General features: G+C 45.9%; 1 protein-coding gene across 1 annotated transcript in view; it reads left to right on the forward strand.

Moving 5' to 3' along the window:
* Nucleotides 1–19331, forward strand: part of LOC115082173 (contactin-associated protein-like 4) — an 84891-nt gene that overhangs the window by 27621 nt on the left and 37939 nt on the right. Inside the window, exon 6 of the mRNA XM_029586425.1 lies at nucleotides 19149–19171. Coding sequence (XP_029442285.1) covers nucleotides 19149–19171 — 23 coding nt within the window. The remainder of the gene's footprint in view (nucleotides 1–19148; nucleotides 19172–19331) is intronic.

The raw sequence follows: 19331 nt of genomic DNA on the forward strand, positions 1-19331 counted from the left end.
GCAAGCCCCGGGACACGTGTAAGTCCCGGGGCTTGAAAAAATGGGTGGGGTGTGGGCGGGGAATCTGGGGGTGGGGCGCGGGCATGGCCAGATGCCTCTCCACTGTCACTGAGTCCAGAGGCAGGCATAAATAAAAAAATAAAGGTAGTGGGGATTTAGGTTGGGCTGGGGGTGGGTTAGATAGTGGAAGGGAGGGGAAGGTGGGGGGCAGAAGGAAAGTTCCCTCCGAGGCCACTCCAATTTCAGAGCGACCTCGGAGGGTACGTGGAAAGCCATCGTGGCTCTCCTAGGGCTCGGCGCGCGCAAGGTGCCCAAGTGTGCACCCCCTTGCGCGTGCAAACCCTGGATTTTATAAGATGTGTGCGGCTGCGCACGCATGTTACAAAATCAGGCATAGATTTGTGTGCGCCAGGTTGCAAGCACAAATCTACGCCCGTGCGTAGGTACGAATATCTGGCCCAATGAGTCACTCCTTCCAAATCTTTTAAGGCCAGTTCTTAAAATGTTTTCCTCTTATAGTATAGTGAAGTATAGTATGCTTACACTAGACAATTCTTGTTGTCCCTATCCATAATGCTTCTTATAGGGTACAAAATATGGTAAAATCCTTAAGGGGAAATTTGGAAAAGGATTTACACACTTAAATCTGAGTTCTACATGAGTAAATGTACTTTACAAGTAAAAGTGGGCTTTTGAAAATTGCTACTGTATATTCCATTTAATTGTCAATAGTTTTCACCTGCATTACACGCATTATGGGGTAGATTTTCAAATAGCGCGAATTGGCCTACTTTTGCTGGCGCATCAGGCGCAAGCAAAAGTAAGCTGGATTTTAGTAGATACGCGCGGAGCCGCGCGTATCTGCTAAAAACCTGGATCGGCGCGCGCAAGGCTATTGATTTTGTATAGCCGGCGCGCGCCGAGCCGCGCAGCCTACCCCCGTTCCCTCCGAGGCCGCTCCGAAATCGGAGCGGCCTCGGAGGGAACTTTCTTTTGCCCTCCCCTCACCTTCCCCTCCCTTCCCCTACCTAACCCACCCACCTGGCCCTGTCTAAACCCCCCCCTTACCTTTGTTGGGGGATTTACGCCTCCCGGAGGAAGACGTAAATCCCCGTGCGCCAGCGGGCCGCTAGCGCACCGGGACGCGATCTGGGGGCGGGTCCGGAGGGCGCGGCCACGCCCACGGGCAGAGGGAATGGTTCTGAGCATGTTCCAGCCAAGAACATAATATACAGTTGCAAGGTGGGATGGGCAGGACTGCTGACCAGAGCTGAACAGAGAGAGAAAAGTTTCAGAGTCTCCGGTATTGATTATCTTTTTTTCGTTCCCAAGCATTCTCATAAGCATTTGGTTTAGTGCATATATTACAGAAAATATACTTTCCTGGTTTCATATAAGCAGTAGTCTGTGTTCTTATTTTTCTTGGTTTCTTTTGTGTGATCTAGACTGCAAAGCAAATGCCTCATTCCAAATCCCATTGCACAGGTTACCCACTAGACTTCTTGGAAGTACAATGCAATTGTTTTATTGCTGTTAGGCAGTGCGTCATTATCACTATTTTCCCATGCCTTTCTGATTTCTGTGACCATCTGACCCAAGCTTTGCCATTTCACTGCGGTGTTTCTATATATGGATTGATTGATACTGGAAATATGCTTTTTTTTCAAAATGCAGTCATATCCAAGAAACCAGGAGAGCATTTTGCAAGAAAGTGTAAGAACCTACTGCATGTATCCAGAGGCCAGGTGATGTGGAATAATTGTTCCAAACAGATCAAAAGGCATTTTAATCGTGTGATATTCTCCAAAATATAAATGTCATTCATTTTATATTCTCTCAGGTTTACATTATAAAATATGAGCAAATTAGCCCTCCCCAAAAAAATACATTCCTGGAAAATCTGGTTGATGTTATTGATTCCTAGATATAATTTTCCAGCATGTTATAGCTTCTTCATCCTGGGAAATATAATGTTAGAGTACAATATCTGATTTGCTATAAGAATACTCATTTCTTGGTCTGCACAGGCTCATTGAAAAATACTTTTTGTGCTTCTAGCAGTGATTAGTAGTGCATCTGTCAGTCTCAAGAGCTGATGGACAGCATAGCATATTATCAAGCAGTATATTTGCTCCAATTATACAATAAGGAGGTAATTTTAAAAGGAGTTACACAATTAAATGTAGCATATTATCGTAAGAATTTCCAAAAGCCGCTTACTCACATTAAGGGGCGGATTTTAAGAGCCCTGCTCGCCTAAATCCGCCCAAATCCGGGCGGATTTAGGCGAGCAGGGCCCTGCGCGCCGGTAAGCCTATTTTACATAGGCCTACCGGCGCGCGCAGAGCCCGGGGTTTTCGGAGGCGGCGTGTCGGGGGGCGGGCCGGAACCGCGCGGCGTTTTCGGGGCGTGTCAGAGGAAGGGTCCCAGTGTGATCTTTTACTTTCGGACCTCCGGTGCTTGTAGAAATGGCGCCGGCACTACCTTTGCCTTGTCATATGACAGGTCAAAGGTAGCGCTGGCGCCATTTTGTTTTTTGTCCCCCGAGGTCAGGAGCGTAGGAGATCACTCCCGGACCCCCACTGGACCCCCAGGAACTTTTGGCCAGCTTGGGGGGGCCTCCTGACCCCCACAAGACTTGCCAAAAGTCCAGTGGGGGTCCGGGAATGACTTCCTGCATGCGAATCATTTTTCCGTATGGAAAAACCAAAGGTAGCGCCGGCGCCATTTCTACAAGCACCGGAGGTCCTAGAGTAAAAGATCACACCGGGACCCTTCCTCTGGACCCCAGGTAATTTAAGGCATTTTGTGGGGGTTCGGGAGGGTGGGGGATTTATTTCAAAGGGTCGGGGTGGGTTTTAGGGTTGTTTTAGTGTGCCGGTTTTCCCGCCCTCCCCCTTCCCCTCCCCCTTCCCCCGATTTATGATTTTTTGACGATAAATCGGGGGAATTGTTATTGTATCGCGGCTCTAACGATTTTTGACGATTTAAAATATATCGGACGATATTTTAAATCGTCAAAAAACGATTCACATCCCTATTATCTACTGATCTTGGATGATTTTTTTCCTCTCATTGAGGTACAGCTGAATCATTCCCCTTACCAGAGGGGTTGTGCCTGAGGGTCAGGGTTTATAAAAAATGAGGTCTAAATTTGGGCTGGTATTGCTGTGGTGTCTTAATCTAGCATATCCGACATGAGTGTCCATGGGCGAAACATTGCTGCTGGCAGCACAAATGCAGCACGGTAGCACTAAAATTGGTGAAGTAGGGGCACCTAAAGGAAGAAGTCCTGTCAACAAGGACTTAATGGCCACATGCTCTTCCTTAATCTGGCAGTGGTTTCTATGAATTTGTCCCTGAAGAGATTATCCCCAGAACATAGGATATTGGCCAACTTGTCATGAACATCTTCCCACAGACCTCTAGCATTCAACCAGGCCATCTAGTGTACCCCAATGACCTCACTAGGAAGATCTCACACGCTGATCACATGACACTCACATTCTTCTGCATCGAAAAGAGATTTTCAATAACCCTCTTGCTCCCTGTCAGGGCTCCACAGGAGACTTTAGCTTCTTGATGAATTCATGTAAGCATTGCACTATATAGAGTTGGTGAGCCACAAAGCAGAAGTGCAGCATGGAGATCTGTAAGACTTTTTTCCAGAAGTTTTCCATTAATGGGGGTGATGTGTTGAATTAATACTTGATCTGTTTGGCTCAGTGTAATGCTAACACTACCACCACAGACTTGTGTGACAATTGAACAATGCCAAAACCAGAAGCCAGGAGCAGGAAACTGGATTATCCAATATTCTCATTTGTAGATCTCTCAGAATTTGATGAACTGGGATAACTAATGATTTGGAAGGGGTTTTCAGAATCTGAAGTAGGTGAAAGAGTTTAGTGCAAGGATTCTTGTCCCTCCAGACATTGACCTCCGATGGATTTACCCAATTTTTCTGGAAACCTGGAATAAGAGACGTCTTCTGGTGAGGATGAATGCCCCAGCAGGTCAGTACATGGTCTGATAAGATCCTCATAGACCCCCTCCTCCAAACCAAATGGTGGAGGGATGCTAATCTATGACCATGATGAAGATAATGGCAATAGGGGTGGGGACCTCAGTCATCTCAGAGAATAAAACTCCCAGGGTAGGCCCCAGTCAGCCATTCCCCTTATTTGCTTCCTCTGAATATTGGCTGGACTCCTCCAAAGGTAGGGATAGCCTGCCTGATAGAGGTAATGTAGCTTCCACCACTAAGATTTCTGATGGAAGTTCCCACAGTGCAGAAGCAGGATGGACTTCCCCTTGAGGGAACAAAGCTGTCAGAAGAGACCGACGTGTGCCCTCTTGTCACTGGAGACCAGAAAGGTAAAAAAAAGTCTTCACCAATTCTGCTGTGTGGTCTGGAGACTTCTGTATCCTCCAGGCTGGAGTTGGAGAAGTGATTTCCTCCTTCAAGACCTGCATAAAATCATTGTCTTGAGATACACACACCATGTGGAGGCCTCCTCCTGGGCTACCTGCTTTAGAGGTCTCATAGAGACTAATGACACAATGAAGCAAATAGGATCCAGAATTTCCAGATGCAATGGGAGGGACCCAGGCTGAGTATTCTTGGCTGACAACCTTGATGGGGCCCTGGAAGGCTTGTGATCTGGAAAGACGAGGTGAGACAGAAATAATGGCACCAAAGAGGAAGAGGATAGCTGTGAAGAGTCCCTGGTAGAGCCCAATAGTGCCTGGGTTACAACTGGCATAGATGGCATCAATGTCTTCTAGGGATGTGCAGCAGGGACAGATTCATCCGATTCAGTATTTGTATTCGTTGGGACCCAAACCAAATGTATCCGTTTTTGGGGGACCCCGATTCGTCCATTAGTTATGTATGGTATTCGTTTCCCGTTAAAGTTGAAGAATCTCCATCCCAACCCTTTAAATTTAATTAACTACAACCCTTCACGGGGGGCGCTCTTGCGCGGAGACCAAGATGGCCGCCTGAAGCTAAGCTCCGGGAGATCTCGCCTGTTATTATAGGGAATTCAGCATATTTTTTGCACCTTTTTTCAACCGCTACTTCAAGCGCTACCTTCCTAGGATGTCTACTATAAAAACGGGGAAAATTGAAGCAGCCTTTGCGGCCACAGCTGGGACAAAACGCTCTAAACCAGATCCCCCTACTCCAGATAAGGCCGTCCCCGCTAAACAAATGGCGTCTGCGGATCTGGTACTAGCCGAACTCAAAACGCTAAAGGATATGTTACAGACCAACACAGACAATACCGTCGTGATCAGGTCAGATTTACAAACCCTCTCGTCCCGGTTTGATCATCTTGCACACCGGTTGGATGATGCCGAAGTTCAAATTTCTTCTCTCTTGGTGTCAACTGCGTCACTCCCGCCTTTGGGCAAAGAAATTGAGGCGCTACGCAGCGATTTGGAAGACCTCTCTAATCGCAACCGGCGCAATAATATCAGACTTCTCGGAGTCCCCGAGGGGTCGGAAGGTACAGACATTCTTACTTTTCTTACAGGTTTAATTCCGGAGACATTACAGCTTACTTTTTCTCCACCACTGGAAATAGAAAGGGCGCACCGCGTACCGTCGCGTCCCCTCCGGTCTTCGCCTTTTCCTAGGCCTATCATATTTAAACTCCTGCGGTATCCGCAAGTCTTGCAAATTTTTTCTATGGCTAAAACAAAGTCGCCTCTCCAGTTCCAGGGGTCTAATATTTTGTTTGTTCCTGACTTAGCGAAAACTACCGCTGCCAAACGCAAGATCTTTTTGACAATGCGGCCTCGCCTCCATGCTCTCGGAGCTAAATTTGGCCTTTTGTATCCCGCCATGATGCGGGTTACCTATCGCAATCGCACGCAGCTTTTTCACACTCCGGGGGAACTGGAAGAGTTTCTGCGATCCAATGATCGCCTCCAAGAAGAAATGGTAACATGATTTGCCGGATTGTTCCCTACAAGCCATATATTCCCGTGATTAGCACCTTTGCTCTTTCCCTCCCGTGAGCCTTCCAGGCGGTCATGGCCCCCTTGAGGCCCAGTCTACAGTATGGGTGGCGAACACTTGGTTTTAGTGTTCGTCGATTGCCCTTCTTTTTCTACACCTCTTTCTAGCAAGGAAATTGCTAGTATTTGGACACTAATGCTTTTTTATTTTCCCTCTGTTTTTAATGCTCCTGCTGTATTTTTTACCGCATATCCTTGGCCTTTCCGAGTTTTCTCCCTACTGAGATCTCCAATCGGCAGTGTAATTCCTGGCAACATAAATGTTTTCTCACATTCTCTACAATGGCGTCCACCATAGACTCAATTACTATTGTATCGCTCAATGTCAACGGGTTCACACATCCGATAAAACGGAAAAAAATCCTGACTTATCTTCAAACGCTGAATGCGGACATTGCCCTATTGCAAGAGACTCATTTGACCGCCGCCGAATCCCTCAAACTTAAACAGCAATGGGTCGGCCATGTTTTCTTTAGCCCAGCTCTCAAAAAGAAGCGAGGCACTGCCATCTTGTTTCATAAGCGCCTGGATGTCTCTATTTCCCACCAAGAGATGGACATTGACGGCCGCTGGAATCTTCTACAATTTACTTTACAAGATGGCTCTTACACCGTCCTTAACCTCTATGCGCCCAATGCGGATGATCCCTTATTTTTCCAAGCAGTTTTTTCTCGATTGCTGTCTCTCAATCCCTCAGCATATATAATTGGTGGAGACTTTAATCAGCCACTGGACTCTCTCCTTGATAAATCAACTGTATTACGCTATACTACATCGAAGGCGACTCAAACTTTGAATTACCTTATCTCTCAACTTGGCCTACTGGATCCATGGCGTATAGAACATCCTACAGAGAAAGATTTTTCGTATTACTCTGCGCCTCATGCATCTCACTCTCGAATTGACTATTTCTTAGTCTCCAATACCCTGATGTCTCAAATTAGTGCCACCAAAATCTGCTCCATCCTGGTATCTGACCATGCAGCCGTACTGTTTCATCTTAAACTCATCTCTCCTATACGTATCGACAGACAGTGGCGGTTTAATGCTTCCTTGTTATCGGAGCCTGATTTTCATGCTTTTCTTAGTAAAAAAACGTCGGAATACTACCTTGACAACTCCAATGCCACCCCTTCTCCAGAAATTTTATGGCAAGCTTATAAAGCGACCATCAGAGGAGAGATCATCAGCTACTCTGCTCACAGAAGACGTCTTCAATGACAAGCCCTTCAGCGCTTACAAGACCACACTGAAAATTTGGAGCATTTGCACCTGCTCTCCCCTACGGCTCAGACTCTCAATCAATTACAACAAGCAAGATTTGAGTATAACCGACAACTCAGTGCACAAGTCCAACTGCATCTTTTCCACTCCAAAACACAATACTATGCAGAAAGCAACAAATGTGGTAGACTATTAGCCTCTTATCTGAAAAAGAAGAATGACAGATCACGAGTAACTAGACTGGTCACCCCACATGGTACTGTTGCCACCTTGGACAGAGACATCCTCCAATCTTTTCGGGACTTTTATGCTCAGTTGTACCAATCTGAAGTACATCCATCGTCCATAGACTTTGACTCTTTTTTTGCCAAATTGGACCTCCCGCAACTGACTGATGCACAACGCTCACAGCTAGATGCTCCTCTATCCATGGATGAAATATCTGCGGCCATCATGTCGTTACCTTCCAAGAAGGCTCCGGGCCCGGATGGATTCAGCACGGACTTCTATCATGCGTTTAAGAAACTGCTGACGCCTTATCTGTTTAATTTCTATTCCTCCCTCTCCTCTGTTAGCTCTGTATCTTCTAATTTCACTGATGCTCGAATAGTGGTGATCCCAAAGCCTGGTCGAGACCCTACTTCACCTGCCAATTATAGGCCTATTTCACTTCTCAATGTTGATTACAAAATTTTCACTAAGCTTCTTGCCACTCGTTTATCTAAAATATTGGGCAATATTATACATACTGACCAATCCGGATTTATTAAAAATAGACTCATAGCGAACAATACCCGTATGCTCCTCCATGTACAAGAATTTTTATTTCCCACTACAGAATCCTCCATTGCTGTTTCCCTAGATGCGGAAAAAGCTTTTGATCGTATAGAATGGCCTTTTTTATTTGATACTATGACTAGATTTGGTATTGGATCCACTTTCACTAATTGGATTAAGTTACTGTATGATGCACCCATGGCCTCTGTCTATGTCAATTCTCAGGTATCCCCCCCTTTCTCCTTACACAGAGGAACTAGGCAAGGCTGTCCCATTTCTCCTCTATTGTTTGACTTGGCTCTGGAACCGCTACTAATCGCTATTCGTAACTCGCATGATATTAAGGGCGTTCTCTTAGGTACTGAAGTGTATAAGCTCTCTGCCTATGCGGATGATGTCTTGCTTTTCTGACCCATCCTGACCACTCTTTAACTCATCTTTTCTCACTCATAGATTCCTACTCTGCTCTATCTGGCTACAAGGTTAATTGGAGTAAAACCGAATATCTTTCTCTGAATAATTTATCTCACACACTGGACCTTTCCTCCTTCCCAATTCTGAAAGCAAAGTCTGGTTTAAAATACTTGGGCATACGATTCTTTACAGATCCCCAAATGACTATAGATGAATGTGAACGCTCCACCTTACAGCGTCTTAAAGACGTTGTCCTTAAATGGTCCCCGCTACACCTCACGTGGTGGGGTAGACTAGACACGATCAAGATGACTCTTGCTCCCAAGGTTACCTTTATCTTGTCTATGCTCCCCATTTTTTTTTCGACTGCGTTTTACCGACAGGTTGATCGCATCCTAACCAGATTTCTTTGGAACAATAAAGTTCCTCGGATCGCGTTACGTAAATTGAAAGCCAAGAAAGATAGGGGTGGTGTTAATTTCCCTGACTTTCGCTCCTATCACCTGGCATTTATATTACAACAAGGGTATCATTTACTTGGCTCGGATCATCATACTAACGATCCACCCAGCTGGCTACCTATTGAACAGTCCCTTCTGTGTCCATTCCCTAAGCTTGCATTTCCAGGTATGCTATTCTCCTCCTATCATACGCAGAATAGAATTTTGTTTTCTCTACATAAAGCGGTGAGCGAATTCGCTGCACTTTGCCCCAAGGACAAACCCAATTGGTTAAATTCCAGCTCTTTTCCTATATGGAATAACAATAAAATTCGTATTGCTGGCTCCCCTATAAACTGGCCCATATGGCAGGCTAAAGGTATATGGTTCCTCTCGGCCATTGTCTCTAATGGTAATCTACTCCCTTTCTCCTCTCTGCGCTCCACCTTCCGACTTCCATCCACCCAATTTTATGCGTGGCTACAGCTACGAGACGCACTTAAAGATTTAAATCTTCAATCCTTACATCTCGACCAATCAGCTTATCTGCTTTCCTTCTTTGAGGAAGTTGGAACCCAAGGCCACCTTGCATCTAAACTTTATAAGTTAATCAGAGGGTTCTCCACAGATTCCTCGACTTCTGCATTGCAGCATGTATGGTCCCTTGATTTGCACATACAGCCTCATGACACCACCTGGCATCACGTTTGGTCTACCTCAATACGAATCTCCCTCTCTACTAGTCTATCGCAGACATCCTTTTTCATCCTTCACAGGGCCCTCTGGACTCCATGGAAACTTCACCGGGCCAAGCTTCTTCCTACACACGCTTGTTGGTCCTGTAGAGATTTAGAAGCCACCCTAGAACACATGCTTTTTACTTGCCCTATGGTATCCACCTTTTGGCGGCATATTTGGACTAGGATACAAGCTATCCTTCCTATATCTATGCCTATTTCGTATGCCATGATAATTTTGAAAGGTGCGCATCCAGACCTTGACCTATCTCTCCCCCAGAAACGACTATTGGACTTTCTTCTCCTTGTAGCCTTACATACTATTACCTCCAACTGGAAGAGGAGTGACTTCCTCTCTGAACCGTTATGGTGGAACACAGTCTGTTTATTTAGTAAATATGAGAGGGCTATGGCTATCAAATACAATCGACTAGCCAAATGGGATTTAATGTGGAAACCCCTTGACAACTACATCCCCTAATTTCCTTATAGAATCTGTCAATATTGCACTGTTAAATGGATATGCTCGATTGGCTCCTTATTTTTGTTTTCTATCCCTTTTTCTTTTCATCTTATTCTCACCTGCATTCTGGCTTTCTATAGTGTCCTTCCTACCCTACTGGTTATGGGTTAATGTTCAGTTGTTCTCTGTTTTTTGTTGTACCACGAATACATTGTTTCTCTGTTGGATTGTAATTGCTGACATTATGTTACTGTGCCACAACTTGTATCATTCCATTCTGCACTAATAAAAAATATTACAACAAAAAAAAAAAAAAACTACAACCCTTCACCCTCCTGACCCCCCCAAGACTTGCCAAAAGTCCCTGGTGGTCCAGCGGGGGTCCTGGAACGATCTCCTGCACTCGGGCCGTCGGCTGCCGGTATTCAAAATGGCGCCGATAGCCTTTGCCCTTATTATGTCACAGGGATTACCAGTGCCATTGGTCGGCCCCTGTCACATGGTAGGAGCAATGGACGACCGGCACCATCTTGTGCTCCTACCATGTGACAGGGGCCGACCAATGGCACCGGTAGCCCCTGTGACATAGTAAGGGCAATGGCTACCGGTGCCATTTTGAATACCGGCAGCCGACGGCCCGAGTGCAAGGAGATCATTCCAGGACCCCCGCTGGACCACCAGGGACTTTTGAAAAGTCTTGGGGGGGGGGAGGTCAGGAGGGTGGGAGTTTTATTTGTTAATGATACGTTGCATTCGTGGGGGTTCGCCATACGTTTCAGAACCCCACAAATGCAACGAATAGGGCCCTATACATTGCGGATTGCGATTTCTTCCAAAACAAATGCACATCCCTAATGTCTTCTATGCCTGTGTCACTGAGGGCTTCTGCACAAATGTTGCCTGGGACTAGCACATTAACAAAACCAAGAGCCGGTGAGTCACCAGAGATGAGGTAGTGGATAACTGTATAAAAGACAGGAAACAGAGGGTAGGACTAAATAGTAGATTTTGAAAATGGAGAAAGTGGAATGCCCCAGAGGTCTGTACTGTGACCTGTGACTTTTAGAATATTCATAAATGATCTGGAGAAATGAGCAAACAAGTGAGGTGACCAAATTTGAATATGACACAAAACAGCAGCTCATTGTGAGTAATTATAGAAGGACCTTGTGAAATTAGGAGAGTGGGCATTTAAATGTTAGATGCAATTTCATGTGGACAAGTACAAAATAATACATATAAGGAAAATAATCCCAAATACAAGTGAACTATGCTGGGTTCTGTGTTAGGTGTCACCACTGATGAACAAGACCTCAGATTCCTTGTGGACAATATCTTGAAATGTACAGCTCACTGTGCAACAGTGATCAAAAAGGAAAATAGAATGTTAGGAATTATTTTGAAATGAATACAGAATAAAATTGAAGTTATCATAATGCCTTTGGGGTGGATTTTAAGAGCCCTGCTCGCCGGTGCGCCTATGTTCAATAGGCCTACCGGCGTGCGCAGAGCCCCGGGACTCGCGTAAGTCCCGGGGTTTTCCCGAGGGGGGCGTGTCGGGGGAGTGTCAGGGGCGGGGCCAAGCGGCGCGCCGTTTTCGGGGCGGGACGTGGCATTTCGGGGCGGGCCCAGAGGTATGGTTTCGGCCCGGGGCGGTCTGGGGGCATGGCCGCCCCCGGGTCGCGTCTAGGCGCGCCAGCAGCCCGCTGGCGCGCGGGGATTTACTTCTCCCTCTGGGAGGCGTAAATCCCCCAACAAAGGTAGGGGGGGTTTAGACAGGGCCGGGGGGGGTGGGTTAGGTAGAGGAAGGGAGGGGAAGGTGAGGGGAGGGCGTTAGCGAATTCCCTCCGAGGCCGCTCCGATTTCGGAGCGGCCTCGGAGGGAATGGAGGTAGGCTGCGCGGCTCGGCGCGCGCCAGCTACACGGAATCGGTAGCCTTGCGCGCGCCAATCCAGGATTTTAGCGGATACGCGCGGCTACGCGCGGCTACGCGCGTATCTACTAAAATCCCGCGTACTTTTGTTGGCGCCTGGAGCGCCAACAAAAGTACGCCAACGCGCTGTTTTTTAAAATCTACCCCTTTGTGTAGACCCGTGGTTGAATCGTACCTTGCCTATTGTGTGCACTTCTGGTTGCCCAATTTCATAAAAGACATAATGAACATAGAATCGGTACAGAGAAGGGCAACAAAACTTGTAAAGGAGATGAAAAACTCCCTTATAGAAAAATAATAAACAGATTAGGGTGTTTTAGCTTGGAAAAGAGATGACTGAGAGGAGATATGATTGAGATTTATAAAATTATGAGTGGGATGGAACAGGTAAATAGGAAATGATTATTTACCCTTTCAAACAACACTAGGACAAAGGGACACTTATCAAACTAGTAAGGATGTGAATTCATTTAAAATGGATGCTCAAAGCATGACAAATAAAGTCAATTCATTTTATTCAGGGGGCCACCCCGAATGACATGAACCTTAGTCATTTCATTCATTTTAAAAGAATGCATCGGGCCTTGGTCTAGACCCAAGGGTGGGGCCTTGCCTAGGGCATAGGCTGAGGCTTAAAGCAGGGGTCATGGCCTATGCCCAAGTATGATGCCAGTACCTAAGCCTAGGCTTAGGCCCAAAGCCAGGGTCTCGCCTAAGGCATAGACCAAGGTCCAAAGCAGGAGCCATGGCCTAAACTCAAGCACAATGACAGGATCTTGGCCAAGGCCCTGGCCCATACCAATGTTTCAGTTGAGACTCAAGCCCTGAGGCTCCCCCCACCACCAATCACTTATCTGATCCATCAGATATCCACAGAAGTGGCCAGGCTGAGTCCTGATGCCTGGTCCTTGACTTAGGCCGAAGACTGGGCCCAAGACAGATGCCACTGCCCGTAGGCCAGGTACTGATGCCAGGACCTCAAGCTAGACCTCGGCCCAATGCCAGGGCCTGGCACGAGGTAGGGTCCTGACTCCTGGACCTCGGCCTACACTCAAGCTCAATGCCAAGGCCTAGCCCAGAGACTGGGTCCTGATGCCTGGGCCTTGGCCAGAGCCCAGGAACAGACCTGGCCTGGAGGCCAGTCCCAACGCCGGGGCCTTGGCCTAGGTTGAGGCCTAGGCCCAGAGCCCAAGCCTCGGATCAGTTCCAACAATATCATCTTTCTTTTTTTCTTCTTCAAGCAATGCCGTTCGTTGAGGTTGCACCACAGTTAATTAACTCCAGTGCATTCACCCCAGTGGACAGCACTATTTTGATGTACGGCATTGTACATATCACAGTGAAACCTTTTTCTAATCCAACCTATCACTGCTCTGCAGATTCAGTTACTCTAATCTTGAAGACAAAACATAAGAACATAAGGCTTGCCATATTGGGTCAGACTAAGGTCCATCAAGCCCAGTATCCTGTTTCCAACAGTGGCCAAGCCAGGTCAAAAGTACCTGGCATGATCCCAAGTGGTAGATAGGTTCCAAGCTGGTTATCCCAAGAATAAGCAGTCGATTTCTGCAACTCTACCTTAATAATTGTTAATGGATTTTTTCCTCCAGGAACTTGTCCAAATCATTTTTAAACACAGTTATATTAATAGCTTTCACTACATTCTCTGGCAATGAATTCCAGAGCTTAATTATGGGTTGAGTAAAAAAATATTTTCTCTTATTAGTTTTAAATGTATTATCCAGTAAATTCATTGTGTGTCCACTGGTCTTTGTACCTTTCGAAAGAGTAAACAACAGATTAACGTTTACTGGTTCCATTCCATTCAATATTTTATAGACCTCTATCATATCTCCCCTCAGCTTTTCCAAGCTGGAGTCCTAACCTCTTTATCCTTTCTTCACTGGGGAATTGTTCCATCCCCTTTATCATGTTGGTCATCCTTCTCTGTACATTTTCTAATTCTGCTATATCTTTCTTGGGATTTAGTGACCAGAACTGAACGTAATACTGAAGATGAAGTCACACCATGGAGCGATACAGAGGCATTATGATATTTAGTTTTATTCTCCATTCCTTTCCTATTAAACCTTATTATTCTATTGGCTTTCTTGGCTGCTGCCGCACACTAAGCAGATTTCAACATATTTTCAACAAAGACACCTAGATCCTTTTCCTGAGTGGTGACTCCTAATGTGGATCCTTGCATTTTTAGATATAATTTGGGTTTCTTGTCCTTAAGAGCATTACTTTACACTTGTCTATATTAAATTTCATTTGCCATTTGGTTGCCCAGTCTCCCAGTTTTGCAATGTCCTCTTGTTATTTCTCACAATTCTCTTGTGATTTGACAACTTTGAATGATTTTGTGTCATCAGCAAATTTGATCACCTCACTTGTTCCCATTATCAGGTCATTTATAAATATATTAAAAAGCATTGGTCCCAGAACAGATCCCTGGGGCACTCCACTATTCACTTTTTTTCAATTGGGAAAATTTACAATTTAGCTCTACTCTCTGTTTTCTATTTTTTAACTAGTTTGCAGTCCACAATAGGATACTGCCTCCTATCCCTTGACTTTCTAATTTCCTAAGAAGTCTCTCATGAGAGACTTTGTCAAATGCTTTCCAGAAATCCAGATACACTATATCAACTGGTTCACCATTATCCACATATTTATTTATTTAAACACTTTTTATATACCGTTTTTTTTACTAAAAAGTAATCAAAATGCTTTATTTATTAGGGATGTGAATCGTTTTTCAACGATTAAAATTATCGTCCGATAATGTTTATATCATCTTAAATCGTTATAGAACACGATACAATAGAAATTCTAACGATTTATCGTTAAAAATCGTTAAATCGTGTTAGTGCGCACTAACTCGAGTTAGTGCGCACTAACTCCCCGTTAGTGCGCACTAACTCGATTTAGTGCGCACTAACTGAAAATGATACAAATAAACACTTTCCAGGTCACTGAAGGTCAGTTAGGAATGAATATGTGTTCCTATTGGCTGGCTGCCCTCTTATCTATTGATGTTACCAAGGTTACCACTGAGGTGATGGTTGGGGGGATGGGAAATGGAACTGGAAACTAACGAACACCAACAGAAAATGAAACAAAGTGTTCACACTTCCCAGGTCAGTAAAGGTCACTTAGGAATGAATATGTATGTATGTATTCCTATTGGCTGGCTGTGCTCTTATCTATTGATGTTACCAATATGGTTGGGGGGATGTGAAATGGAAACAGTTGGAAGCTTGACAAAAAAAGTAATGTAATGATCAGCACTCACGTGACTAGAACTTGTTTGTTTATTATTTTTGTTAGCAGGCACCTGAAATGCTAGTGCATGTTGAATTGCCAATCACTGTGCATTTTAGAAAGGTGGTCCTGGCTGGAACTGTACACAGTTCAAATATATGTAATTGATTGTTGGTAAGTGTATTTTTTTAAGTAGCCACACTGGCACCAGTATGTTTACTTTTCCTCCTACTTAACTCACTAGCTCAGCTTTGTAAGAAGGGCTTCTCTGCTTGTGTGTTGTTTTTGTTTGGTGTGAGGAGAGCAGAAACATCAGATCTTTATTCAATCTACTACAGTCATCTCTTACAGTGCCCTATCCCTATTAATACCAGGAGTGTTGTGATCTTCCTGCACACAGTGCCCTAACCCTGATACCAGTCTGAGACAGCTCCCTCCCTGCATTACTAGTGAGAGGCTGGCTTCACAGACAGGGGGGAGCTGCCTGACCCTCACTCCTGACTTCCCCCATGCCCCAGCTAGTGAATGGTGTGTGGGTGAGGGGGGGGGGGGAGGATGGTGAAGTCTGAGACAGCTCCCTCCCTGCATTACTAGTGAGAGGCTGGCTTCGCAGACAGGGGGGAGCTGCCTGACCCTCACTCCTGACTTCCCCCATGTCCCAGCTAGTGAATGGTGTGTGGGTGAGGGGGGGGGGGGGGAGGATGGTGAAGTATGAGACAGCTCCCTCCCTGCATTACTAGTGAGAGGCTGGCTTCACAGACAGGGGGGAGCTGCCTGACCCTCACTCCTGACTTCCCCCATGTCCCAGCTAGTGAATGGTGTGTGGGTGAGGGGGGGGGAGGATGGTGAAGTCTGAGACAGCTCCCTCCCTGCATTACTAGTGAGAGGCTGGCTTCACAGACAGGGGGGAGCTGCCTGTCCCTCACTCCTGACTTCCCCCATGTCCCAGCTAGTGAATGGTGTGTGGGTGAGGGGGGGGGGGGAGGATGGTGAAGTCTGAGACAGCTCCCTCCCTGCATTACTAGTGAGAGGCTGGCTTCACAGACAGGGGGGAGCTGCCTGACCCTCACTCCTGACTTCCCCCATGTCCCAGCTAGTGAATGGTGTGTGGGTGAGGGGGGGGGGGAGGATGGTGAAGTCTGAGACAGCTCCCTCCCTGCATTACTAGTGAGAGGCTGGCTTCACAGACAGGGGGGAGCTGCCTGACCCTCACTCCTGACTTCCCCCATGCCCCAGCTAGTGAATGGTGTGTGGGTGAGGGGGGGGGAGGATGGTGAAGTCTGAGACAGCTCCCTCCCTGCATTACTAGTGAGAGGCTGGCTTCGCAGACAGGGGGGAGCTGCCTGACCCTCACTCCTGACTTCCCCCATGTCCCAGCTAGTGAATGGTGTGTGGGTGAGGGGGGGGGGGGAGGATGGTGAAGTATGAGACAGCTCCCTCCCTGCATTACTAGTGAGAGGCTGGCTTCACAGACAGGGGGGAGCTGCCTGACCCTCACTCCTGACTTCCCCCATGTCCCAGCTAGTGAATGGTGTGTGGGTGAGGGGGGGGGGGGGAGGATGGTGAAGTCTGAGACAGCTCCCTCCCTGCATTACTAGTGAGAGGCTGGCTTCACAGACAGGGGGGAGCTGCCTGTCCCTCACTCCTGACTTCCCCCATGTCCCAGCTAGTGAATGGTGTGTGGGTGAGGGGGGGGGGGTGGATGGTGAAGTCTGAGACAGCTCCCTCCCTGCATTACTAGTGAGAGGCTGGCTTCACAGACAGGGGGGAGCTGCCTGACCCTCACTCCTCCGGGGTATTGTGATCTTCCTGCACACAGTGCCCTATCCCTGATACCAGGGGTGTTGTGATCTTCCTGCATGCAGTGCCCTATCCCTATTAATACCAGGAGTGTTGTGATCTTCCTGCATGCAGTGCCCTATCCCTATTAATACCAGGAGTGTTGTGATCTTCCTGCATGCAGTGCCCTATCCCTGATATCGGGATGTGTGCAAGAAGATCACAACACCCCCGGTATCAGGAATAGGGCACTGTGTGCAGGAAGACCACAACACCCCCAGTATCAGGAATAGGGCACTGTGTGCAGGAAGATCACAACACCCCTGGTATTAGGGATAGGGCACTGTGTGCAGGAAGATCACAACACTCCTGGTATTAATAGGGATAGGGCACTGTGTGCAGGAAGATCACAATACCCCTGGTATCAGGGTTAGGGCACAAGTTCTAGTCACATTGACTGATCACATTACTTGTTTTCTCAAGCTACCAACTGTTTCCATTTCCCATCCCCCATATACTGTCAGTAGGAAACTTGGTAACATGAATAAATAAGAGGGCAGCCAATAGGAATACATATTCATTCCTAAACTGACCTTAACTGACCTGAAAAGTGTCAAATTGTATCATTTTCAGTTAGTGCGCACTAACTCCCAGTTAGTGCGCACTAACTCCCGTTAGTGCGCACTAACTCGAGTTAGTGCGCACTAATCGGAAAAAACGATTTTTAACGATTTTTTAACTAAAAAATCGTGCCTAAGACGATTTTCTTGCCCTGCCACACGATTTCTATCGTTAAGACGATATGGAAAACGATTCACATCCCTATTATTTATACCCTCAAAAAATGTAGCAAATTTGTGAGGCAAGACTTTGCTTGGCTAAATCCATGTTGGCTTTATTCCATTAAACTGTGCTTATCTATATGTTCAGCAAATTGTGTTCTTTATGATAGTTTTACCATTTTGCCTGGCACAGACTTCAGACTCAGTGGTCTGTAATTTCCTGGATTACCCCTTGATCCCTTTTTAAAAATTAGCGTTACATAGGCAACCATCCAGTCTTCAAGTACCATAGATGATGTTATTGATAGTTTACAAATTTCTAATAGCAGACCCACAATTTCTTTTCTCAGTTCTTTCAGCATTCTAGGATGTATACCATCTGGTCCAGATGATTTTCTACTCTTTAGTTTGTCAATTTTCCCTAGTTATCTTCCAGGTTCACTGAAATTTGTTTCTGTTTCTCTGAATATTCATCTTTGAATAGCATTTCTGACATGGATATATCTCTTACATATTCCTCAGTGAATACTGAAGCAAAGAATTAATTTAGTCTCTCTGCTATGGCTTTGTCATCACTAAGTGCTCCTTTTACCCCTTGATCATTTAATGATCCAATTGAATCCCTCGCAGGCTTTTTACCTGCAATGTACCTGAAAAGGTTTTTATTATGAGATTTTGCTTCCACGGCAAGCTTCTTTTCAAATTCTCTCTTTGCCTTCCTGTTCAATGCTTTGCATTTGACTTGCTGTTTCCTGGTTTCTTCATTCAGATCCCTTTTCCATTTCTTGAAAGATTTTCTACTAGATATTATGGCCTCTCTCACCTCACCTTTCAACCATGCCAGTAGTTATTTTGCCTTCTTTCCTACTTTTCTAATGTGTGGAATACATCTGTTATGGGCTTCAAAGATGGTATTTTTAATCAACATCCATGCCTGAGCTAAATTCTTAACTTTTGCAGTTTTTCCTTTCAGTTTTTTCCTAATCATTTTTCTCATTTTATCATTAACGCCTTTTTGAAAGATAAATGCCGATGTAGAAGACTTCTTTTATGTGCTCCCTCCATTTATTAAGTCCAATTTGATCATGGTGTATCACTATTGTCTGAGATGTGCTTTGCAAAGTATCTAGTCATTTTCATGTCTGTCTGCTACTTGATATCCAGCAATGCCATACAACAAAATGGCACCCTGCAAAGTATCTAGTCATTTTCATGTCTGTCTGCTACTTGATATCCAGCAATGCCATACAACAAAATGGCACCCTACACTGGAGTGAATGCACAAGAGTTAATTAACTCCAGTGCGACCTCAACAGACGGCGTCAGCTGAAGAAGAATAGAAGAAAGAAGAGGATGTTTTCAGAGCTACTTTGAGACCTTGGCTCTGGACCTAGGTTTGACCCAAGGACGAGGCCCAGGTCTCTAGACTAGGCCTCGGTGTTGGACCTGGGCCTGGGTTCCGGCCTAGGCTTGGGTCCAGACTGA

Source organism: Rhinatrema bivittatum, unplaced genomic scaffold, assembly GCF_901001135.1.
Source record: "Rhinatrema bivittatum unplaced genomic scaffold, aRhiBiv1.1, whole genome shotgun sequence".
Classification (NCBI taxonomy): domain Eukaryota; kingdom Metazoa; phylum Chordata; class Amphibia; order Gymnophiona; family Rhinatrematidae; genus Rhinatrema; species Rhinatrema bivittatum.